The sequence below is a fragment of the Miscanthus floridulus genome, chromosome 6, assembly GCF_019320115.1.
Source record: "Miscanthus floridulus cultivar M001 chromosome 6, ASM1932011v1, whole genome shotgun sequence".
NCBI classification, from domain to species: Eukaryota; Viridiplantae; Streptophyta; class Magnoliopsida; order Poales; family Poaceae; genus Miscanthus; species Miscanthus floridulus.
In genome coordinates, this window is record NC_089585.1 from 12,052,520 (window position 1) to 12,077,886 (window position 25,367).

Genomic DNA, 25,367 nt, shown 5'->3' on the forward strand with positions numbered 1-25,367 from the left:
CCTTTCCTGTGGACTGTACGTACTAGACAGCCGCCACCGCCAGAACAGGGAGTCCAGTGGACTCCGAACTCCGAAGACGGCGACAACGTAGCTTCGCTCGGCGCAGACGTCAGCGCGTCACCCTTCTAGAACATCTCCCCTTCTACAGCAGATTTGCCTTGCCCGCCACATGCGCCCTCTCAGACCAATCTGCTGCAATGCCATCTCCTTGACACCAGTTACTAGGCCATGTGGAAGGATCCTAGCATTAGCCATGATTATTTGCTAGCCTTAACTTGCCTTGACCACATGATTATTTTGTACTAGGCTGTAGCAGTAACCATAGGAGATTGGTGTAATCTTATTACTTAGCGGGCAATGCAACCTCGCCATCGGTCGTGTCGCGGCGACTAGCCCTCCTTGTGTTTACAAGGTGCACGCGCGCGGCAGCCATCTAAGCTACCGAGAAAGCAGAGCGTGAGAGAGAGGCTAGGAGTCGACAGGCACACACAGCCAATGGCGGACGGCGGGGCTTCACTTCGTGCTCGTGCCGCTGGTGGCGCAGGGCCACATCATCCCGATGGTGGACCTGGCGCGCCTCCTCGCCGGCCGGGGCGCGCGCGTCAGCGTGGTCACCACGCCCGTCAACGCCGCGCGCAACCGGGCCGTCGTCGACAGCGCGCGGCGGGCGGGGCTCGACGTCGAGCTCGCGGAGGTCGCGTTCCCCGGCCCGGGGCTCGGGCTGCCGGAGGGGGTGGAGAACATCGACATGGTGGTGGAGAAAGACCACTTCATGCCCTTCTTCCAGGCCTTGTGGAAGATGGACGAGCCGCTGGACGAGTACGTGCGGTCGCTGCCCCGGCGTCCCGACTGCCTCATCGCCGACTCGTGCAACCCGTGGACGGCGGGGGTGTGCGCCCGCCACGGCATCCCTCGCCTCGTGCTGCACTGCCCGTCCGCCTACTACCTCCTCGCCACGCACTGCCTGTCCACGCACGGCGTGTACGACCGCGTCGCCGACGAGCTGGAGACGTTCGAGGTGCCGGACTTCCCCGTGCGCGCCGTCGGGAACAGGGCCACGTTCCGCGGCTTCTTCCAGTGGCCTGGAATGGACACCTACGAGCGCGACATCGTCGAGGCCGAGGCCACCGCCGACGGCCTACTCATCAACACGTTCCGCGAACCTCGAGGGCGTCTTCGTCGACCGGCTACTCGGCGGCGCTGGGCAGGAAGACGTGGGCCATCGGGCCGACGTGCGCCTCCGGCGGCCTGGACGCGGACGCGATGGCCGGCCGGGGCAACCGCGCGGACGTCGACGTCGGCCTCGTCCTGTCGTGGCTCGACGCCCGGCCGGCGTCGTCCGTGCTCTACATCAGCTTCGGCAGCCTCGCGCAGCTGTCGCCGAAGCAGGTCATCGAGCTCGCCCGGTGCCTCGAGGCGTCCGAGCGGCCGTTCGTGTGGGCCATCAAGGAGGCCAAATCCAACGCCGACGTGCAGGCGTGGCTCGCCGAGGGGTTCGAGGAGCGCGTCGCGGACAGGGGCCTCCTCGTCCGCGGGTGGGCGCCGCAGGTGACCATCCTCTCGCACCCCGCGGTGGGCGGCTTCTTGTCCCACTGCGGGTGGAACGCCACGCTGGAAGCCATCACCCACGGCGTGCCGGTGCTGACGTGGCCCTACTTCGCCGACCAGTTCTGCAGCGAGCGGCTGCTCGTCGAGGTCCTCGACGTCGGGCGTCAGGTCCGGCGCCAAGCTGCCGCCCATGAACCTACCGGAGGAGGCCGAAGGGGTGCAGGTGACGAGCGCCGACGTGGAGAAGGCAGTGGCCGAGCTCATGGACGTGGGCCCCGACGGGACGGCGAGGAGGGCGAGGGCCAAGGAGCTCGCCGCGAAGGCGAAGGCAGCCATGGAGGAAGGCGGGTCGTCGTACGCCGACTTGGACGACATGTTGCGCCACGTCGCGGAGCTAAGCATGAAGAAGAGCCACGAGGAGGGCACGGGCGTGAGCACTCTGCCTTCTGCGCCACAGCTTGGGAGTAAGAACAAGGAGAGCATAGGAGCCGGCGCCGCCTTGTCAGTAGAGTCCTAAGCTGCATAGCACCAGATGATTAGCATCTTGGACCATAATAAACACAAGTAGACGAGTAAACTGTATATAATCCACCATCTCCATTTGATTCGGTGCCTCTCGGTGGTGACCAAGGGGCTGATAGGATTCAATGGACGTTCAATTTGAACTTCCCGATCACATTTTGTTGTTAACAGTGTGGCAACACCGTAGTATGAGCTAAAGAGACATGCAGCGCTGTTGTATTGCTACCGGTTTGCGTGGTGGAATAAATCGATGGCGATGTGAAGGTAACAACGGATGTTGTAGTGGCGAACGTATTGTACTCTTTGTAGGAAACGGTGCGTCCATTTGTAACATTGTGAAGATCGGAAGATCGACAAGCGCTCATTTTAGAGGTTTGTTGTAATTTGGAGACTGCAGCTTTGAACCTCTTTGCGTTCTTCGGGTGGTCTTATATTTAAAACTAGAAAGCAACGCGGCGTTGCCGCGCGGCCGCGTGGGGTGAAACCAGTTGTGCAGAAACTGAATCTAATGTTGATCTACACTCATCTAACTATAGAAACTCAAACCTAGATTGGTGGAAAAGAGGGAGAAGAGAGGGGATGCAGTAAATATGATGGGTCTTCGAGAAAAATAATGAGCCAGTGGACCGTTCAATCTCCTAAGAGATTGATTTATTCGTTAGATAAATTTTTGTGCTAGGAATCTGAAAAAAAAATCAGGAGGCTATTTGGATTTCTTAAAAAAAACCCGTCTACATCACCATTCAAAATTTCTTGTCCTATTATTAGCTAAACTACCTTAGCACTGGTCCAATACGAGTAATAAGTTGGCCGGATTCCTCTTTAATAAAGATGAAGCATAATACTTCTTTCCATTTATTGAAAAACGGTGTATCTTAGCACCAAGAAGAAACAAAAAAAGGGAAGGCGTTGAATTGGATCGTTTGAAAACTAACACCTAGGGTCAACTTAATCTACAGGAAAACATCCATAAACTAATGAGAAGATGCGCAGCATTTTGCTTTCTCTATTTCTTCTTTCGATTTAGCACATGATGTGCACCGTATTCGTCCCGCGCTTCCTGTAATGCGACCCACACGGCCTTGCTAGCTTTAGACCTTATTTGATTACACATATATCCATCTTAATTTATATGTGCTATAGTAGGTTGGGATAGAAAACTAAATTCCACTTTAATTCATTCCAACATGAATTGAGTTGAATACATGTGCATAGAACAAGGACTTAGCCTGAACTAGACTCGACGGAGGAACACTAATAGTAGCGAATAATATTTCAACATGCAATTTCCTTTTCGGGGGAAAAAATAATTCCCACCCCTTTCTCTATTGGATGTTGTCACGCTCGGCAAGCAATGCGTGCTCACCACTCATTTTCAAGGAGTGTGTGACGTCACTGCTCATGTAAGCAAGAAGAAAGCAAAATATTTATTTTAAATTGCTATAATTTTTGAACGGTGTATCTATTTTTAATTCCGTCTGCATCGTTGTGTTCTACATGACGAGATGAATAAAACTAGACCACACTTGCATATGTTTCAAAAAAAAAATTATTCTAGTAGCAATTTATGTGTATTAACGTATAATTTATAACATATAGCTTATAACATATAAATTAGAAACACAAAAGTTATGAAATAAAACTTATGTACAAAGTTATTATAAACATAAATGAACGAATTAACTTATAATTTATGCCAAAACTTAGAAACACAAAAATTATTAAACACAAAGTAAACAAATTAATTTATAATTTATACCAAAACTTAGAAAGCTATCGCACACAACTTGTACACATAAATTATTCTATACGACTTGTGTACATAAGTTATTTTTATACAACCTATGTACATAGATTATTTATTCTATACAACTTGTTGATGTGGCTTAAAAAGAAATATAAAACTATGTATAAAATAACTATGTAGTATATTATAACATATAAATTGTAGATAGGAAGATTACCGCTCTAACTTCTCGTGCGGTGTACACCTGCAACGGAACGAAACCGACCAACCTGCACGGAATATATTCGCAATGGTAGAAGAAAAAGAAAAAGAAAAAGAAACATCGGCAACAGCACGTAGACCATCAACCGCTCAATTATAAAAGAAAAAAAAAAATCCGTATCTTCGCCAGTACGGGTGCAAGTGCATGCGTCCGACTCAATTGTGGTTCTAGCGGCTCCGGTCGTGCCGCCGTCGCCTGTCGCCCCCTGCCTCCATCAGTCATCGCTGGTCCATCTCTCTCTCCCTCTGACATATCGTCGGAGACCAGAGGAGGTGGGGATCCATAATAAGTTTTTTTAGTAGATCGAGTTCTTAGGGCCAGGATCTCTCCACACCAAGTTTTTTAGTTTTTGGAATTTATCTCCTCCTCCTCTCCGGCGATGACGAGAGGGCAGGATGGAATTGCTTTATCCATGGCGGCTCTATTGAAAATAAAGGCGACAACTACGGCGTTAGCATCCTCATCAGTACGACATGAAGACTTTTATTTCCAGACGGTGACATCAAGATGGAGATGGCGTCACCGCTATAGAATAATTTTCTCTGGTCTCTTCTTCCATTTTATCGTGGTTAGATCTGGCCATGATAAAGGGCTAGGGAGATTAAGTTTCAGATCGGTATTTCTCATTCTTCGGTGGCAGAAAGAAGAAGAAGAAGGAAAACACCAGAAAAGAAGAAGTTTCTCAACTCCGCCTATATGAATGTTGGCCGTCGTTCGTCCGTTCTCAGGCTTTTGCCGAGTGTTTGCCTGTGTGGTCATCCATATTGTAAAGCGTTATACATGTTTGGTTTTGAGATCCGGAGCTATTCACAGCGTGGGTATAATTTAGATAAAAATCAGTTTCTGGATATTTATGTAATTCAGAGTGCTTTGTAATGTGTTAATGTACCCAACTATTATCTAAAATGTTTTTTTCTTTCGTCGAAAAAAAAAGGACAAGGGAGAGACATTGTCGGATTGTTCACTCAACTTAAAACGAGTGAACGTGGAAATGGATTTTGGGACTCGACAGCGGCAGAGGCGCCAGATTTCCCAATCACTGGACACGGATGACGGCAAAAACGGAAGCCTCGCTCGATCTTAGCAGTCTCCTTGTACAAAACACATCTTGGCTCGCCCGCCATATTTGCCATCTTCCACAGCGTTTGGCCACAGCCGCCGCAACGTCCCTTGTCGCCACTCGTCAGTTCAGACCAATCACGAGACTCCAAACACAATGCTACGCCGCGTTCGCCTCTTTCACCTTATCGCATCGGCCCCTCTCGGCCAGTGGACGTCTGGATCCTTGTATCTACTGCTTACCACGGTGTGCACGTGTTTGGCACCCGGCCCCCTTCACGTCGTCAACCTCGAGCTTGGACTCGCAGCCTCCGCATCGGTCGATCGTGTCGAGATGGCGATCGAGTCTATAAGGTGCAAGCGCGCCCGCCATTGCAGCTAGCGAGAAAGCACAGCCCGTGCAGTGGATAGTAGGCGGGCAGCAATGGCGGGGCTTCACTTCTTGCTCGTGCCGCTGGTGGCGCAGGGCCACATCATCCCGATGGTAGACCTGGCCCGCCTCCTCGCCTGCCGGGGCGCGCGAGTCACCGTGGTCACCACGCCCGTCAACGCCGCGCGCAACCGGGCCGTCGTAGAAAGCGCCCGGCGGGCGGGACTCGACGTCGAGATCGCGGAGATCGCGTTCCCCGGCCCGGGCCACGGGCTCCCGGAGGGTCTGGAGAACATGGACCTGCTCACGGAGAGGGAGCACTTCCAGCCCTTCTTCCAGGCCGCGTGGAGCATGGACGCGCCGCTGGAGGAGTACGTGCGGTCGCTGCCCCGGCGCCCGGACTGCCTCATCGCCGACTCGTGCAACCCGTGGACGGCGGAGGTGTGCTCCCGCCACGGGATCCCGCGCCTGGTGCTGCACTGTCCTTCCACCTACTTCCTCCTCGCCATGCACAGCCTGTCCAAGCACGGCGTGCACGAGCGCGTCGCCGACGAGCTGGAGACGTTCGAGGTTCCCGACTTCCCGGTGCCCGCCGTAGCGAACAAGGCCACGTTCCGCGGCTTCTTCCAGTGGCCCGGCGCGGAGGGCTTCCAGCGCGACGTCGCCGAGGCCGAGGCCACGGCGGACGGCCTGCTGCTCAACACCTTCCGCGACATCGAGGGCGTCTTCGTCGACCGCTACGCGGCGGCGCTCGGCCGGAAGACGTGGGCCATCGGGCCGACGTGCGCCTCCGGCGGCCTGGACGCGGACGCCAGGGCCAGCAGGGGCAACCGCCCGGACGTCGACGCCAGCCTTTTCGTGTCGTGGCTGGACGCCCGGCCGCCGTCGTCCGTTCTGTACATCAGCTTCGGCAGCCTCGCGCACCTGCCGGCGAAGCAGGTCATCGAGCTCGGCCGCGGCCTCGAGGCGTCGGAGCGGCCGTTCGTCTGGGCCATCAAGGAGGCCAATTCGAACGCCGACGTGCAGGCGTGGCTCGCCGAGGGGTTCGAGGAGCGCGTCAAGGACAGGGGCCTCCTGGTCCGCGGGTGGGCGCCGCAGGTGACCATCCTCTCGCACCCCGCGGTGGGCGGCTTCTTGACCCACTGCGGGTGGAACGCCGCGCTGGAAGCCATCGCCCACGGCGTGCCGGTGCTGACGTGGCCCAACTTCTCCGACCAGTTCAGCAGCGAGCGGCTGCTCGTCGACGTCCTCGACGTCGGCGTCAGGTCCGGTGTCCAGGTGCCTGCCATGTTTTTACCGAAGGAGGCCGAGGGGGTGCAGGTGACGAGCGTCGGCGTGGGGAAGGCGGTGGCCGAGCTCATGGACGAGGGGCCCAAGGGGACGGCGAGGAGAGCGAGGACCAAGGACCTCGCCGCGAAGGCGAAGGCAGCCATGGAGGAAGGCGGGTCGTCGTACGCCGACTTGACCGACATGATCCACCACGTCGCGGTGCTCGGCGGTAAGAAGGGCCATGAGGTGGACACGACGAACGCGAGGGCTATGCCTTCGATTTTACACTAGAGCTTGGAAAACACGAATAATGAGAAGAACAAGTTGCATGCCACGATGTCGATGTGGTCGGCATTTTGGACGATGAATTGATTGCCGCAAATTTCATCCATATTCGTACCCCCTCTCCTAGGGGCTAGATCTGAATTAACACGAATAGGTGGAAAGATAGCCAGATTCTCTATCCGCCTGACAACAACAAACACACCAGTTGAACGTTACCTCTGTTTCTGGAAGCAAATTGCTCCACTATCTCTGAAATAACTTTTTGGGCAACTTGTTGGCGCCTTGCCTCTCAAAGCAAATTATTGGGCTCAACTCAATCTAACAACAGGCCGTAAACGATCGTTGATTACTGCTGGCTGATTAGGAGCGAGAGAAAAATAGTTTATAATTCACTAGTATACGAGCAAGTGATGTTTGGTTTGCGTCATGGGACATTTCGGAGTCATCCGATCCAAAATCCGAGCCTAGCTGGGACATTTGGTTTGCGTCACGTCATCAGCTCGTCCGTCACAAACCTGTTCCACATGCAGCATTTCGGACGAGGTGATTCCTGACCAGCCCAAGAGGAATGGATCCACTCTCTAAACCAAACAGGCTGTAAAGCAACCTCTTGGGCTTGTGAACTCAATCTGTAAAGTATCTTGTTGGGCTCCTCAATTCAATCTCCAAAGCTTGTTGGGCTCCAAACAAGAAGACAAAACAATATATTTAATGTGTCATAAACAAAACTTAGTATTGATTTTTTAGGCTCCTCCCCACAAGAGGAAGAACCCTCAAAAAATAAGCGTATGCTGCTTATTGCAGCAAGCACACGGCATTCTTTAGTAAAAGGCGAAAGCTCCGTGTTCTATGCTGGACGTCCCAATCCCTCATAAATAGCTGCGCTCTCTCCTGCCATCAGATTCAGCAAGCGGTTTGGTACTAAAGGCAAGCGCTCTCTCCTGCCATTAGCTTGCAGCTTGCTGCAGGCCAGACGCACTGATGATGCCCACTGGCCCAGCGGACTGCGCGCCGCAGGCAGCCGCTTGCTGTCCGGCCCAAAAGCTGTGAAGCGCAGGGACGCCGGGGCTGTCGGGCTCGCCTGCATTCCTTTTATCATTTCCAAAGCCTCGGCCAAGGCCGCCGTGGAGTCCCTTGTCGCCCAAGGCGGCACGAACATTTGGAGGCGGTCTTCGTGTGGTCCTTCCAAGAGCTACAACAGGTACAACGACCTTGTCCCACGGTCATTGAGGCATGAGGCGTAGCAACGACAACCTGTGCCCACCAGTTCATACGTTCGGGGGCGTACGAGCGCGGCCTCCACATTTGTCCCGATCGACACAGGCATGCAGCCAGGATGTCATGAACGGGTAGGCAAGGCAAACAGGCGCCAAGCGCGGCCTCTAGGGCTCCGGCCACAGTCTGCCTGAAAACAGAAAAAAAAAACCTAAACGAAAGAACTATGGAATCGAAAACGAAGTAACTACAACCAAAAAAAAAATCAGTACTAGAATAGCAAGGAATCGAACTTTCTACGGTTCACCAAAAATCACAAAAGCTCTCTTGTTTAGAACACAAGGAATGGGGATGCAACTGATTTACTACATCAAGCCCAGGTGGCAGCTGCACACAATTTACAGCCCAATAAGAGAAGTAATCACGGGACCAAAACAAGCCCACCAGGCGACCACCACTACAAAACACTAGGACTGTTGGACTACCTGCCTCGTGAGCGTCTATGCATGCGCCGCCAAATCGATCTACCGGCACCAGCTGCTAGCTGCACTGCTTTCGTTCTTGTATCTACAAACAGCCTCGGAGGCGAGGCTAGGAGTAATGTGTCTGTGTGCCGCGACGTACGTACGTGCGGTGCGGGGCAGCCTGCAAACTCGGCGGAACAAACAAAAATTAGGCTCGGGGTGCGTGCAGGTAGAACCGGACCATGCATGTCACGTGTATGTGTAATTTATTGTGCATGAATACGCGCTGAGGACCGGACCTCACCTAGTACGGATGGAGTACGATCCTATCGTGCTGGTCGTTCTGTTTACAGTATCGGTTCTTGGCAGTGCTAGCTAGACTTGCTACAGAGGAACGCAAGGAACGCTCAGCGCCGCTTTGCCCGGCCGAGGCAAGGGCGCAGGCCGGGACGGGACCGAGAACCGCCGCCGCCGTCGTTGAAAGAGCCCACGGCCGGGAACGTACGCAGGCTCGTGCTCGAGGCCGTCGTGGGCGGGCGGGCGCACGTACGGCGAGTTAGTTAAGGGCGTGTTTGCGCACCTGGCCCAGCATGGCCTAGCCAGCCCAAACGGACCAGGCCGGGGCAGGTCTGCCCCAACTGCTGCAACGCAGCTTGTTTGCGCACCTGGACCGATTCAGCCTGGCCCAGACGAGCTGGTGTTTGTGACCCAATACTCAGCCGAGCTCAAACGCCAACCGTTACCAACTGCCAAGCACAGATTCTGTTTGCCAGTTGCTGTGCTCGGCCTGACCCAAAGAAAAGGAAGAACAGCATGATCAATAGAGAAGCAAACACTTTGAAAATATATAAAAGACATAGGCCTCAGACTAATTCCATTTAATCAACACATATATTGCCGGCTACATTGCAAAATCAAAGAAGCAAATTAAGAACAGTAGCAGAATTAAGTAGTTTGGCAAGCCGAGAAAGGCAACAAGTTAACAGAAAAGAGAGTACATGAATCAAAGTGACATGTAGCCAGCTAATGCAGTCATCTTATTGTGTCATCGTCGGCCTAATTAAAACAACAGCTGTGGCACATAAACAGCTTGAGTGACAGACCAACTACAACCATAAACAAGATCAAGATGACAGCATTTTTGTAATAGCCTTGCAGCTCAGGTGAATGAGGATAGATTTCAGAACCTTGACCTGTCACCAGTTCATGGGATGCTGATGCATCCCCATGAGGGGCATGAATTGGTAATAGCAAGGGTTCTTGAGGTACCCTTGCATTAAAATCTGTAAGAGCATCATCATAGTTGTTGTACTTCTGATAGATAGCCCCTTCTTCCCTAAGCACTTGCTTAGCACACTCATACCATGTAAAATAAATCCTAGGTTTCTTCCTTTCAAAGACCACATAGCAAGGAGGCATTCTCTGAAACCAACCAAATGTAGAACATGTAAATGGTCTGAATGACATGCCTCAGTCGACCATTCAGTTTGAATGATAATGAACATCATCGGCAACTTGATAAAAAAATTAGCTTCAGCTGTTATTTTCCTTGTTTAGTCATTGGTGGCTACCAAGAATTGTAAGAACCAAATAAAGAGGCAAATAAACAACAGTTGCACTCACTGCCATCAGCCATCACAAGAGGATGTTGCTGCTGTGGAGTACAACTGAGCAAATAAAGAAGAAAGCACAACACTGTAAACCATCAAAACAAGAATAAGGTAGCCACCTCAAGTTTGTTTTATGCATCATAGGCCTTTAAATCCCATAGTTACCACCAGAGGCATAAACAACAAAAAAGTCAACTAGTTATCAAATAAAAAGTAGCCAACAGAGGCTACAAATAAGTTTCTTACAATACCAAGTTCAGCCCAACAGCCAAGGGCTCAAATGTTCCCAAATTCTTGCCTATTGTTAGCCACCCTCCTAGGCAAACTACACCATCAAGGTCAAGTGTCAAAAGAACAAGCAGACTGCACAAAAGGTCCTGTTGTCAAAAGAAGAGAGAGTGGGTGAGGGGGGTGGAGGAACTATACATCTCTACAGTCAACCCCCTCCTGGCCTTCTAGCCCTTCATGTGTAGTGGAACTACACATAGTAGTTTTTGGCCAGGAAGGCCCTAAGCCAAAGGGCCCTGTGGGCATCACTCATATTCACAAAGCCCCTGCCTTGGGCCTTGTTGTCCAGGAGGAAGGTGTAGGCAACAATAAGTGCCTCCTCACTGAAGCCATGCATCTCCATCACAGCAAGGTACAGATTAGCATCAATATGGGCAGGTCTAGTCTCCCTAAGAGCATTGGCCACATTGTTCACAGCATCTGACATGTTAGTCAACATGAGCATCTTCTCCTTAGAGAAGTTCCCTCTCTTCCTCTTTGGGCCAGCAGCTGAGGAGGTAGAAAGCAGTTCAGTGGCCTTGCTATCCCCTCTCTGTTCAAAAGGAACTATGGTGTGGGTCAAAGGAGGACCATCAGCCTTGACACCAACACTGTTAGCCTGGTTCTGCCCTAAGGCTTCACCAGACCCAAGTGCAAACTTGCTTGTGGCCATGGCATTAGCAAAGATAGCCTCCATCTCAGTATAGAACCTAATAGGGCAGTTAAGAAACTCTGCATCTTTAGGATGGTCCTGCAGAGTTGGGCAAATGTAGTTTAAGAAAGGCAAATGTAGGTAGTCAAGGCAAAGACGAGATCAAACTGCTACCTTGCAGTGGCCAAGGTAGTGCTCTTGCTCAAGCATGATAGCATGAGCCTGGTCATCCCAAAGAGCAGCACTAAGGTCCTTCAACTTGCTCACCCTAGCCCATTTCTGCCTCCACTTCCTCAAGTGGTTGTACACTTGAGTTGGACTAACAACCTCTCCACAGAACTGCTTGAGGGCTTTGGCCACAGAATTCACATCTTTGTCCTTGAAAACCTTCTCAGGCCTGCTACCATCACTAACAAGGGCAGTCATCCTCCTTAGCACGAAGCCAGAGGTGGTGTTGGTCCACCTCATTGCCCTCACAGCCCCATTCCCAGCTACAGGAACAGCAACATCAATAGGGTTTGCTGTACCTGTAGCAGCACCAGCACCAGCACTAGCTGCAATAGGGGCAGCAGCACTAGCACTAGCACCAGCTACAACAGGGGCAGAACCACCATTGATGAGCTGCTCCATCACTGAAGTACTAGCAACAAACCCACCCTCAAATGTACCTGAATCCATCCTAGGACTGGCATGTAATGAAATCAACAACAGAATTAGTCAAGAACAGGCTGACAACAATATTAACAGTTGTATGAACTAACCACAGACTAACAGATCATGAAGAACAGAATGTTTCAAGAACAGAATGAATGAGGCATAAAATTGGTCTCAGCTTTGTCCACCAAATTATTACATCAGCATAACACACATGAGTTCCATAGCAGGGTACAGAAACTAAAATCAAGAACATATTACATCAACTAGTGTTTGTTCCCCTCCCTTCCCACATAGCATTGCAAATGGCATCCCTTATTTCAGCCATGTCAACAGAGTCTTGGTCTAGATGGGCTGGGGGCAGGTTGGTTGGATCAGCAGAAGTAGTGAAACCTTCCTCATCAGGAACTACTTCATCAATGCCAAAACCTAGGATCCAGTTATGCAAAATGGCACAGGCAACTACAAGCTTCACTTGTGTCATATACTTGTGGAAGGGTTTGTTGTCCAAGATCCTAAACCTGTCCTTCAGTGCACCTATAGCCCTCTCCACAGTCACTCTAAGTGATGAGTGCCTAAGGTTGTAGAGCTCCCTTGCATTGGTGGGCCTGTTCCTTGGGCCATACTCAGACAAATGGTACCTAACCCCCCTGTAGGGAGGTAGGAAACCATTTTTGCATGCATACCCAGCATCTACCAAGAACATTTTACCTACACAAGACATCTACTGTGAGAGTGTGTGTTAATAGGCCATGGAATATGTAATTAGTGTTGGTGTGCAATTATCTTCTGGCAAACTCAAGCCATTTTCCCTGGCTACAGCATCTGCCAAAACAGTTGCATCATGGGCAGAGCCCTCCCAGCCAGCCAGGACATAAGTGAATTTCAGATCACAATTCACAACTACCATCACATTTTGGGTGGGATCCTTTTTCCTACCCCTAAAAGCTTGTTGCATGCGCCTAGGAACCCTTGCTAGGAAATGAGTGCCATCTATAAACCCAATGACATCCTAAAAAGCATGGGTCAGTCATTGCAATAGGTCTAATGTAACTAATGAACCCAGGGTATACAATTACCTTAAAATATGGATTCCATGTATGGCTTCCAAGAATCTTTGGGTGAGTGGTAGTGCTAGCTGGCTTTATCATTTCATTCCTAAGCTCACCCACAGCATACAACACCTGATGGAAGTGCTTGTGGACAGTTTGGATGGACCTCCTAAAGGACTGGTGGACAACCCTAAATCTTTGGTTGTGCCCTACAACATGTAAAAACATGGCAACCTGCTCTTCTACTGACACCCCCTCCCTATCAGTGACAAGACTCCTCTCTCTAAAAGTTCTCACTAACTTAAAAAAAGCAACTCTCTTCATCCTAATCATAGAAATACACTCTGAATCAGTGGAATTGTATATCATTCTCAGTGTTCTCTGTCTATGCTGTTCATTTTCATCCCTAATCAGGGCCAGTGCTATAGGATCAGGCAGTGGGGTTTTAGGTTCAGTGGTTTTCCTTTTCAGCCTAGTAGATACAAAGGTAACCATAACAACAGTCAAGGCAGCTGCCTTCCTACACAGCATGTCACGGCTCAAAGACAGATCCATCTACAAGCATGTAAAAATGTAACATGGTTTCAGTTAATGAGCCCTGCTAGGCATCAACATGACTGTGAAATGAATGCATGCTAACAAAAGCATGGCTGCATCTTTATGTGATGCCTCCCAGTACTATGTGGACAACATCACCGACCAATGATGGAACAAAAAACTTAGATCAAGAATAGCAAGGTACAAGTAACACTAACAACTGCATCAAACAGTTATGAACAGCAAGGTACAATACAAATCTGAAACAGATCAACAACCCTAACAGATCACGAGCCCAACAGATCAAGAACAGCAAGGTACAAGTAACCCTAATAGGAGCATGAAGCAGTTATAACAAGTATGAAACCCTAACAGATCATGAACAACAACGAACAAGAAACCCTAATAGGTTCGAGAAGCACCACAAAAAAGAAGATTAGGGGTCGATTTCACCTTGGCTCGGGGTCCAAACAACGGAGAGGAGGCAGATCTGGAAGTAGAGGATGCAGATCGGGAAAAAGACGAAGCAGATGCGGACGGAGAAGAAGAGGAACACCGCTGCCACGGAGTCCCAGCAGCAGCCGGAGCGGGGAAGCGGCGAAGAAACTCGGCGCCGGTGACCTAACCCACAACCAGCCGGAGGTCATCGCCGCCGCCGCCACGCACCACAACTCACCGCCAGTCTCTCACGAGGGAGGTGGAAGAGCAAGCACCGAGTGGAAGAAGGAGAGAGTGGAGAGTGGGAACCCGTATATAAAGGCTGGCGAAATCGCCGCCATTTCGCTTCGCGCGCGGCGGCCAGAGCGGGAGCGGAGAGCGGGGACGCGCGCGAAGACGTTTCCCCTTCCCGCCAGAGCCCGCGCGAGCCACCCCGCCGCCGCCCAAAATCGCCCGCGTGCGTCGCAGACGAGCGCGGCTCGGAAGAAACGAGGGTTTCGCTCGTTTCCAGAGAGCCAGGCGGAGAGGTCGAGTGTTGCTCTGCGAAGCCAGGCTCCCTTGCGGGCCATCGACGACAAACATGACAACTTGCAGCCCACGAGCGCAGCCGGGCCTCCGGGCCAGGGTCGCAAACGCGCCCTTATAGACGGGACGAGTCGCGCGCCGCTCGCAAGTCCATCAGCCGCCGCGCGCATGCAACGCCAAACACGTTGCGCTCCGAACCCCCGCGCGGTCCGGACCGGAGCGCCCGGCGCGGCAGCGCCCCCTCCACCCGCCTGGAGTCCGGCCTGGACTGGACTCCTGGCCTGAATCCAAGCCCGTCGACGACGACGACGCGATTGGGCCGGGCGCGCGGGTGGCGAACTGGTGATCATTAGGCAGGCACGCCACGACGCGATTTGGCCGGGCTCGCGGGGCGGGCGGGCGGGCGGTGAACTGGACCTAGACCGGCCGGGCAACGGACGGAGACCGACCGCGCGAGCCACGCCACGACGCGATTTGGCCGGGCGCGCCGGCGGCGAACTGGTGATCATTAGACTGGCACGCTCCATGCTCCGGAGACTCAACGTACGTGCGCGAATTTTCCAGCGATTGACCTCTTGTCGATTTCTAGCTCCGCGGAGACCCAAGTATCCAACGTACGTGCACGAATTTGTTACCTACGTACCACGCCGCCAGCCATCGACCTCTCGTCGATTCCTCGTCCGTCCGCGCACGTATTCAGTTATTTGGAGTATATATATAAAAAAATCTCAGGAATTTTCACCATCACACCGGCGACCGGCCAAACTGAATCCGGTATTAGCCATTCATCCAGAGATGGTGACGTCACTGAACCGCGGAGCAAATTTGTTTATTGTATAAGGAAAGGAATAGTGGCGAGGATTATGCATGATTGCCTGTTTAATATTCGTGGTGATAAGTAAAGTAGCAGATGGAAATGACGATTTGAGTATGGCTAGTGATAGTAGGCGCGGAGTATTATATTTATATAGTATAGTGCCCGTGCTAACGTCACGGTTTCATTTCAGCGATGCACATGAAAACAACCAAACAACGACATTTTTCGATAGTTTAAGTCACACGCAATTGTATACGACATTTGCTTGAATACTTCACATGCATACAGAAGCAAAGTAGACACCAACAAACTGTCGATGGACTGTACAAATATGTAAAAACATTCTTCAACATGGTAAAGTAGGACTTCAAACTACTAAGTAAAAGCATCCTTCATACAAGTACTTGGTCTGACAGGTTTTTCCTACAACCTCCTGGATGAGCCAAGGCACTAAAGTGCCTCAGACAATTTGGACTTAGAGCAGTGCCAAAGCTGGTTGCATTCGAAGGGCTCCCCTCACTACCCATACTGACCCAAGAAGCCAAACCCACCATTGAAATCACAACCGCTCCCCTCACTGCCCACTGACCCAAGAAGCCAAAGCCACCATTGAAATCACAACCATAACTGGAAGGGTAAAATTTGCACACAAATTCACTGAGGTACTTGATCAAATGCATTGAAGCTCTAAAGTTATGCTTACTTCTTTGTTGGAGTCGACGAACAGGGCGATGTCGAGAAGAAAGAGCATCTAAACCACCACTCCACACAAGATGCCAAGTCAGAACCCCTGGTCAATTCAAATCAAAGCATTCTTTCTGCATAGATTTTTAATCTAGGATCAATCCTTCAGTCAGAAGTGCATTACAAAGACAAGCAATATTGTACTAAGCAACCAAATCCGAGACATAAGAAATCGGCAGTGCCCAAAGATAACAAGATAGTTTGAACCTGACGACGACGTACAAATAAAAGAAATCATAAGGGATTCGGCTCCATCTCTATGCTCTAACTCAGACCCACCCATCTCGGCTCATAGAACTTAGAAGGCTTGTAGCTAAATATTTGTGCTACACATAAACATACCTACAAGCAAACAATAAAGCAAAAGAAAAAGATCGGTTATATAGATTTGTAGAGAACATATACCATCACCACACGTCATCTTCTTTCTGTTCAAAACAGCAGCACTTCAGACTTTGGAGTTGCTGAAAGGTAAGTACATCTACACACAGTAATGAGAATCACATGTATATATAAATTTAGTGTGCCTGCATTTCTTTTCAATGAATGACATTTCTTCGATATTGATAAGGCACTATCATAACTATAGTAAATTTTAACAACTAGATCCAAAGGGTCCTTGACCAGGACATAGAACCAATCTCTCAACTTGTACAAAGCTAATTAACTGACTGTATTATTTAATAAACTTATGTGTCAATCAAATTACAAGTCAACATGTTTCTCAGATATGACCAACAAAGAAAATAGAGATAGAAATTGAGTCACCATGTTAGAATATAACTAATATCTCAGTGTTTTGCAACATACATCTAGAAAACATGAATAACCATGTAAAATAGCAACCAACCCATCAGCTTCTTCAACAAAAATAGTGAAGTATTGAAACAACCAGAGATGCCGAGTGAATATTCATACAAAGTCATTTGTGAATCTTATTAAGGGCAAGTTACTAACTATCCTTCATAGACTGGTAGACAAGAAGAAATTCATCCATAGGATAAGTAGCCACGAACGCTGACAATTATTGGCAGATAATATAAGGCAATGGTTTAGGGAGGTGAGGTTATTGAGAGTTTTCTGCTTTTGTTTCGATTAACCATTTCTGCTTTTATTTCGATTAACCGTAGTCAATTTGTTGGGTAAAAAGTATCCAGTTTATTCAAATATAAATTATTTTACTAAAATATTGCAACAAATTAATGGAAATGGACATGCCAGAGGCTCGCCTCTCAACTTCATCTATTATATAGATAGCAGCATCATAGGTGTATCTTGATTGGTAGACTCCGTCAATTTTGATTGAAAAACTAATCCACATAATAAGAAGGATCAACAAACACCGTAGAAAAAAGCAGCATTACAGAATTGAATCCTTAAGAGTTAAGATATCCATGACTCAGAAAATCGCTTCTTAGAAGAATCAAGTCCCAGACATTCAGTGAAATAGGCGTTAGTACCCTGAACACAAGCAAGCTGACACATTGAAAAAGAACAGGATGAATCTGCAAAAGGCAATTTAGAATCAGAAAAATGGTACATAATACACCTGCTAGTAAAATATCATATTAGCATGCTGAAAGTCTATCATCAATCAAAGCAGTGGACAACGTATCCAATACATGATGACAAGTTTTAAGTTAAACATCAAAGTATCAAACAATTTAGGGCGTTCTACTTCTACTCTTCATGAAGGTTGCAGCGGCCAGCAAGCAATCATGAAGGTTGCAACGGCAAGCAGACGTACATGTGCTGGTTTCCTCGATTCGGCGAGTTGTACACGCCGACAACACTATGCCTTGATAGCCCAGCAACAGACGGAGTGCAGTTTTGAATGGCCGCCGCGGTAGCCCAGCAACACAGGCACCCCGAGCACCGCCGCCACCACACCCCTCGACACGCTCCTCCGCGGCTCCACCTGCTCCGCACGGGGATGGTGGGGGCGTCGGTTTGGTGACCACTACCGGTACGTCGAGGGCGAGCGCGACGGGAATGCTGCACCGGCGGCATTGCGCGATCGGCGCAGTCGCTAGAGGCGAGCGTGTGCGCCGACGCAGGGAGGCGAGCGTGTGCGCGGCAGAGAGCGACGGAATGCGCGTTCGTCGCAGGGAGGCGAGCGTGTGTGCCGCGGCAGGGAGCGACGGGCGATCGGGCCTGGCAGTCTCCGCGTGAGTCGCGGTGATGCGCGTGATTATAGCGGCGGAACGCGTGATTAGAGGCGGCACAGTGATTAGCGTGAATCGGGTGCGGGCGCGAGAGGTTGAGCAGGTTGACACGAGCCATCATCTTGGCCCTTGAAGTTGAGTGAGCAAGGAGAGAGAAGATTTAGACTAAATCTGGACAGTCTATTTTAATGTTGTTGTTTTTTTTTACATTTTTCTATATGGATGGATGTGGGGTTTCTCAGTTGAAGACGTTTTTTTTATGGGTTTAGCAAAGAAAAAGTCAGTGAATTAAGCTTCCCTTGGCACGGCTCATCCAAAACGGCTTCACCGGTGAAGCCAGAAAAACTGACTTTTTCCGGCTTCTCGTTCATTTTAATCCCGGCTTACAAAACAACTTCACGCTACAGTATCTCGATTTACGTAAAATAGATGAAGCCGAAGCCAGCATAAGCCGTACCAAAAGACCCTTATGGTAGACTAGGCGCTGACCATTCGCAGAGGTCAAACTGACAGACACAGTTTGAGGGAGGCTCCGCGTAAGGGGCATGCTGCATGCATGTGACTATGTGAGTCGACGTGCCGAAGGTTGGGCTGAGCTGAGAAAAGGAACTTCAAGCTGGCATCGGCCAGTCGGCAACGTGGCTCACATCACGCGATGCGAGATGAACCAGCATATCTCTGTCAGCGTCAGCAAGCTCTGGAAAACGGATCCGCTCATGCATGTTCTTCTGAAAGTCTGAACAAATCACATGGCATGCGTTATATATGGACCCAAGATCACCGTCACCTAGCTCCCATGAGCTCCCCCTACTGGCTCTTGGACGCACAGACAGTGGCGGAGCTTGCATGAATGTGTAGGGGGCCAATTCAAAGCTACGCTGCTACAGTAATTATCAATAGTAATATAGATAATTGGAATTCTGTGAAAAATCTTTGTTTTTTTCAAGTTCTATCTATATAGACTGCAATGAACAATTGAAATTCTGTCAAAGAAGAATGAACAATATGTGGATTTACATATTTGTAAGATGTGATCCATTCATCAGCAACATCAAGCATGGTACAAGAGAGGCATGAATTAATTACGTGCATGCAGAGACATGCAAATGGAACAAGAGAGGCTAGGACCCAGTTTAACCCCACATAGCTCCGTCCGTGCTTCTAACCGTGGGCTAACGGGCTATTTGACACGGCTCCGGTAGCAGAAGTGACAAGAAACTATAGCAAACACCACAAAAAGCTAAACTATTTTTTTTGTACGGAAGATGAGTGACCAATACCTGAGTAAGGGTACGTACGTACCTCAGCCAGAGGTATAACGACACATATTTCAAATCTCCGAAAGATCACAAGAAACAAGGCGCACTAAATAGGCGGACACTGAGCCTTAGGGCGAGGACTCTATGCGCCACGAGTCTCCTAGAGTAACTCGATGGCAAGGACTCAGTTGTGCCCAGGTCACGCAAGCCATCGAGTCACGAGGCATAACTAGGAAGTTTATTAGTCTATGTTTATTAGAATCCTACGTCTGACTATTCTTAAAGGGCTTATCCATGCTCTGATCTCATCTTACAGCATACATCCTCATTTTTTTTACCGGGCAAGGAGGGCTGGAGCCCTCTATGGCCAACACATGGCTCCGCCGGTGCGCACAGAGTAACACGGCAACGGCATATGCCGAAAATGGACGTGGTCTTGCTGTCTTTTGAAACAAAACGCGTCAGGCGGACCTGACCCTCCGACGGGCAAGGGCAAACCCCAGCTCCATTCCCGTGGTTCATTCACTAGTTCTGTTCCAGCGAACGATCTAACCGAACCAGCCCCACGTCTTCATCGTACGCCGTGCTAATGTGGCTGCATTGCATGGCGTGAATTGGCCGTAAACAAAAGAAACTGTAACCACCATGCATGTATGTACGCATGTCTCTTTAGACTACTACTAACCGCAGGTGCATCAATCTTTTTTTATTTTTTATTTTTTCTTTTATCTATTTATTTTTTATACAAGTTATTTTGTACATAGTTTGATATTTCTGCTAATATATTATAATATTAATTTATATGTCTAAATTCTTGAATATAACTTATACGTCCAACTTTACATCTAAGTAATTCATTAAGTTATATATCTAAGTTATACAAGCAAGTTATATACATAACTTTCTTTTTTTTGAAAATTACTAAGTTATACACATAACTTTTATGCATGAATTATTACCACAACTTATATATCACAACTTTTACAATATAATATTTTGCAGAGCAAAACTTATTAACACGAGTTTTTTATCAGAACTTTTGTTGGACAGCGTTGGCAAGTTATATAGAACAACTTACGTAATTGTAGAATAACTTATGAACATAAGTTGTGTGTTTCATAACTTTTGTACATAAGTTGTGTTTTCATAACTTTTTTGTTTTTAAGTTTTAGCATAAGTTATAAGCTAATGCATTTCTTTGTGTTTAATAACTTTTATGCTTCTAAGTTTTTGACATAAGTTATAAGATATTTCGTTCTTTTGTGTTTAATAATTTTTGTACATAAGTTGTGCTTCATATTTTATGTATAAGTTAGTACATATAAATTATCACTAAAATAAAATTCTTCAAAACATATACAAGTGAGATATAGTTTTATTCGTCTCGTCATGTAGAAACACACCGGTACAGATGAAATTAAAAATGAATATACCGTTCAAAAGTTATAGCAATTTTAAATAAGTGTCTTACTTTTTCTTACATCAACGGTCACTACAGCCAAAAGAGAATCATACTGTTCTGTGGCTGAGACCAGCATGTCCACACGCGCTAGCACCAACCAAATATGTGGAAGGGATGGAAATATTTTTTTTTTCCAAAAAAGAAGTAGCAGCGTGTCGGAATTTTGTTCGCCTGATTCGATTCTAGTGCATGTTTAGTTCCCAAAATTTTATAAAATTTTTTAAGATTTCCTGTCACATCGAATCTTTGGACCCATGCATGAAGCATTAAATATAAATAAAAAATAAAACTAATTACACAGTTTAGACGAAATTCACGAGACGAATCTTTTAAGCCTAATTAGACTTTGATTGGACACTAATTATCAAATAACAACGAAAGTGCTACGGTACACTTTCTCAAAAATTTCGCCAACTAAACAAGACCCTAATGAACGTTCGCTAATTAGTCTCCCTGAGGGCAAACGGCTCTATGCTAAAAGGTTACGTTCTGGATCAAACATCGAACATCAAAAATTTCGCTAACTAAACAAGGCCCTAATGAACGTTCAAGATTCCTCTCGCTCTCTTCTCATCTTGTGCACACACGGACACGTGTTACGTTCTGGATCGAACATCGAAGTGTATCGAACCCGTCGAGAAAACGGCGACACGACACGGCACGATCTGAAAGTACAAAATTTATCTCCGCTCCGGCACGCGTGCTGACCCGTCTGCTACACGCTACGGCGGTTGATTATGAGTTTGAGGTAGAAAATTCATCCGAATCTCCGGTGTAGAAAATTCAATGTCTGAGAGTGGTGTCCTGAACTTAGCCGTGAAAATGGATGCCTGGCCACGCACCTATCTGAACTCATACGTGCAAAATCCAACGTTCGAGAGCGATGCTTAGGCCAAGCCGCGCTAGCCAATGCAATCCTGGCTCAACTTTTTTTTTCGTCGATCACACATAAGGTTTGCACATCTTTATATAAGAAGAGGACCTTCAACTGCTCAACCAAACGACACAAGCTCGGGTGCATTGGGCAACGGGCACTGCGTGCATGCAGCCTGCCACCCGAAGTTGCTTGGCTCACCTCTCGCTCCCTGTTGGCATGACCTCACAAAAAGATCTCGATTTATACACGACGCGAGACGGCGAGAGCCAAGAGGCGAGCACATTTTCCGTTCTCTGTCACCAGAAAAGGTATAGATCCACATGACGCCGACCCGGCGGACGGACGCCCACTGTCGCGGCTCCGATGTCCGGCCGCGGGCTTGGCGATGTGCCCCGTCGGCTAGCTCTCGTGTCGTCTCTGTCTCCCCCTCTCCCTCCATTGCTGCCTGCGGCTGGCCGAACCGTTGAGCCAGACAGCCAGTGCACGGCTGCGGCTGCACCTGCACGCCGCCTCGACCCATCGCCAGGAAAGACGAAACCACTTGGCCCACAGGGATTTCGTGACTTGGACCGCGATAACGAACGCCTGGACGTCGGTCGGTCCCGAGCGCCGAGCGGCCAGACCGGGCCGGGGGTGGGGCCTCAGACACGTGCGCTCCGGCGAGCGACCTGTCACCGGCGGCGGCCTTGTGTGCCTGGCCTGGCCTGTCTGTCTGTCTGTTCACCGAGCCATCGAATCGGCCTCGCCTTCCCCAGCTCTCGTCGTTCTCCACCGTTTTCCTCCGACAACGATACTACACCGGGCCGTTCTCCATCATGCTGCGGACTTGAAAGGGCGATATGCCCATCTCGTCTTCCCTTCGACAATGATACTGCACCGTGTCATTCTCCATCCCGCTGAGGACTTGAAAAGGCGTCGCCAACCTTTCCTTCCAATAAGAAGAAAACAAACTCTTTCAAAACATGTGAACGAAAGGGGGAAAAAAGGAGAAGAAATAGACCTGTCATTCACCGCTAAAATGTGTAAACAAGCCAACGAATATTTGATGAGCAAGCCAACAAGTATTTACTATGAGTTTTGTTGAACAGGTTTGGCCGCCTTAACCCGTAAGGAAACGTATACTGACGCGATACGACTGTTTGAACATGGTGCCTAACTTCTAAGTTCTAAAGGTAATATAATAGTACTGTTATATCAGCGTCTGCCAGCCATATATCATTCTCGCATGCTGCTTATAGTTTGCAGGACATGCCATTTTTTTTGGATCCACCTTCAGTTCTTGACCAAATGCAACTATTTTATATGGTGCTGCACTGCTGCTGAACTATTGGTGATGGCGACAGAAAATACAAGTATACTCTACGTTGAACACTGCAGAGGCGCGGCCACGCAATAGTTTGATGAGTCGCCCTATACTATGCTAGTGCAATGATCCGAAACGACGTCTGATTAGTTGCCGACCAACCTGATACTAATTTGATTGGTTGCTCTGTCTGAGTGATTATTGTCGTCTGTTGTCAGTAGCCGTAGGCGTTCGTTTGCTCTGGCGATTAGCCTGTTGTCAGTAGTCAACCAGTGTGCTTGCATATATATAGACGGCCACTGGGCAGACAGCTACACAAATAATCAAGTGGATCGAGACGCTCACGTCATACAGATACGGGCAGGCACTGCATGCATGCAGTTGACCCATTTCGGCATTTCACTAGCCGTGTGTCTAGCCCATTTGTTAATTTTAACTTTTAAGAACGTTCTAGTGGCTAAACCGGAGCCAGGAGCCCAGGATTCGTATTTTATCCGGATGTTTCATCTGCTGTCCTGACTCCTGACCCTATGTGTTGTTGACTTGTTGCTACCGTCGGGCGTCGGCTAGATACGCACGGACAGGAAGCCACCTGAAAACTTTGCACACCATTCGCATTGGCATTCTACACTTATCAAATGTCTGGCTAGGTCAGGAGAAGAAATAAACTGCTCAAGTTTTAGGTGAAGGCGACGGATTGTTGTTAATCCCTGCTTCCAACTAATCCGCTGAGCATCTTATTAGTTGTCTTGTACACGCTATGCAAATAAACTAGGGTATACATTAATACCTTCATCTAAAAAAACAGACAATTCTAAATCTAATCAAAGTTAAATTATTGTAAGTCTGACTGAATTTGTAGAAAATATTAATTAACATATATGACTCTAAATATATATGCTTTAAAAATATATCTATCATTCCAAATTATAAGTTGCTTTTGCTTTTATAGATACATAGCTTTTATTTATGGTAAATATACATATAATTAATGTATATTTAGTACCCAGCATGTTTCTAGAAAAACTAAGACGACTTATACAATCAAGAGTATTTCATAAATCATGACAAATCTAATTTTTAGACCGGACGAGTTACAAACATGATCCTCCCTCGTGGATGAATAATTTAATTTATTCAGTAGTAAAAGATTATATATGTCCTCCCAGGGATCACAAGGAACGTACGTACATACACTCAAACTTGCGTGGATGCGTGTGGGCGGTTGTGGTTACTGGTGTCATGTGCTCAACTTGCCCTAATTGGCAACATAGCCTGACAGTGCCAACTTGCAATGCAACGCGTGTTACTGTATGCAGTAGTAATTCTGAACACTAGTACACCGCCCACCGCATATTCCCCATCGCTATCTTTTTCTAATTGGCACGAATTTGTTACCTACGTACCACGCCGCCAGCCATCGACCTCTCGTCGATTCCTCGTCCGTCCGCGCACGTATTCAGTTATTTGGAGTACATCTCCTACAACTAAAAAAACAAAACGTAGATATTTTTTAGTGCAACATTTATTTTGGTTCGTCCGTCTACCCACGCTTACGATACCCGCTTGCTTCAAAGGAAACAAATCGATCACCTGAGGCTTTACGTTGATGTTCTTCTCGTTTGGCTTGTTTGGCTGATAAGCCATAACTGAAAGTACTATTGGCTGATTTGGTGTGAGAGAAAAATACTGTTCGTTGGCTGATAAGTCATGGTTTATAAGCCAAACATGATCCAGCGAACAGCCTGCTTAAACGCACAGTCGCCCTGCAGCATTTGCCTTTTCTTATGAGTTATGAAGTCTATTACTCGCTTGGTAAAAAAAAACAATTATGAATACGGATCTAGACATTCTTCTGAAATCTACTAGCTATTCTCAAAAGAAATACAATTCTAGATATGAATTTGGACATATCAAGAATTATAATCGCAGCTTCTGAAATGTTTTCGTCGCCGTGCCGATGATGTAGAAATTCTGGTACGAGAATCGCACTCGCTGGTTTGGCTATCAGCCACGTCCCACGTGTACGAGAGTCGCACTCGCTGGCTGGCAGGAGTACGCAGTTTCGTTGGACGTTGCAGTCTTCTTTCTGTACCCATGTACCGGACCGGCCCGACCTGTCATGCACTGGTACTAGTGCTCTAGCTATTCAAATTTGGTACGGGCTTTCTTTTTGTAGCGACGATATGATTCCATGTTCTGTACTTGATGCTGATGCAGGAGCGCGACGCTTGATGCGAGAGAGCCGAGAGCCGAGAGCCGAA

The 25,367-nt window shown here is 48.4% G+C and overlaps 2 protein-coding genes, 1 non-coding gene and 1 pseudogene across 3 annotated transcripts; 2 read left to right on the forward strand and 2 right to left on the reverse strand.

The window, feature by feature from the left end:
- The first annotated feature begins 249 nt into the window (after positions 1–249).
- LOC136457646 (UDP-glycosyltransferase 73C5-like) lies at positions 250–2,224 on the forward strand (annotated as a pseudogene).
- Positions 2,225–5,080: 2,856 nt separating this feature from the next.
- On the forward strand, positions 5,081–7,111 carry LOC136457647 (UDP-glycosyltransferase 73C11-like). The gene has a single exon (XM_066457670.1). It carries the CDS (start codon positions 5,563–5,565, stop codon positions 7,066–7,068), a length of 1,506 nt encoding a protein of 501 aa, XP_066313767.1. The 5' UTR covers positions 5,081–5,562; the 3' UTR covers positions 7,069–7,111.
- A 700-nt stretch (positions 7,112–7,811) lies between these two features.
- LOC136462044 (U5 spliceosomal RNA) lies at positions 7,812–7,929 on the reverse strand. Its single transcript, XR_010760571.1, has one exon. It is a non-coding gene; the product is annotated as a U5 spliceosomal RNA (small nuclear RNA).
- Positions 7,930–12,186: 4,257 nt separating this feature from the next.
- On the reverse strand, positions 12,187–13,471 carry LOC136460213 (protein ALP1-like). The gene is made up of 3 exons (XM_066460003.1): positions 13,004–13,471; positions 12,713–12,936; positions 12,187–12,637 (listed from the first exon to the last, which is right to left on the reverse strand). Exons 1-3 carry the CDS (start codon positions 13,469–13,471, stop codon positions 12,187–12,189), a joined length of 1,143 nt encoding a protein of 380 aa, XP_066316100.1.
- Between the last annotated feature and the right edge of the window lie 11,896 nt (positions 13,472–25,367).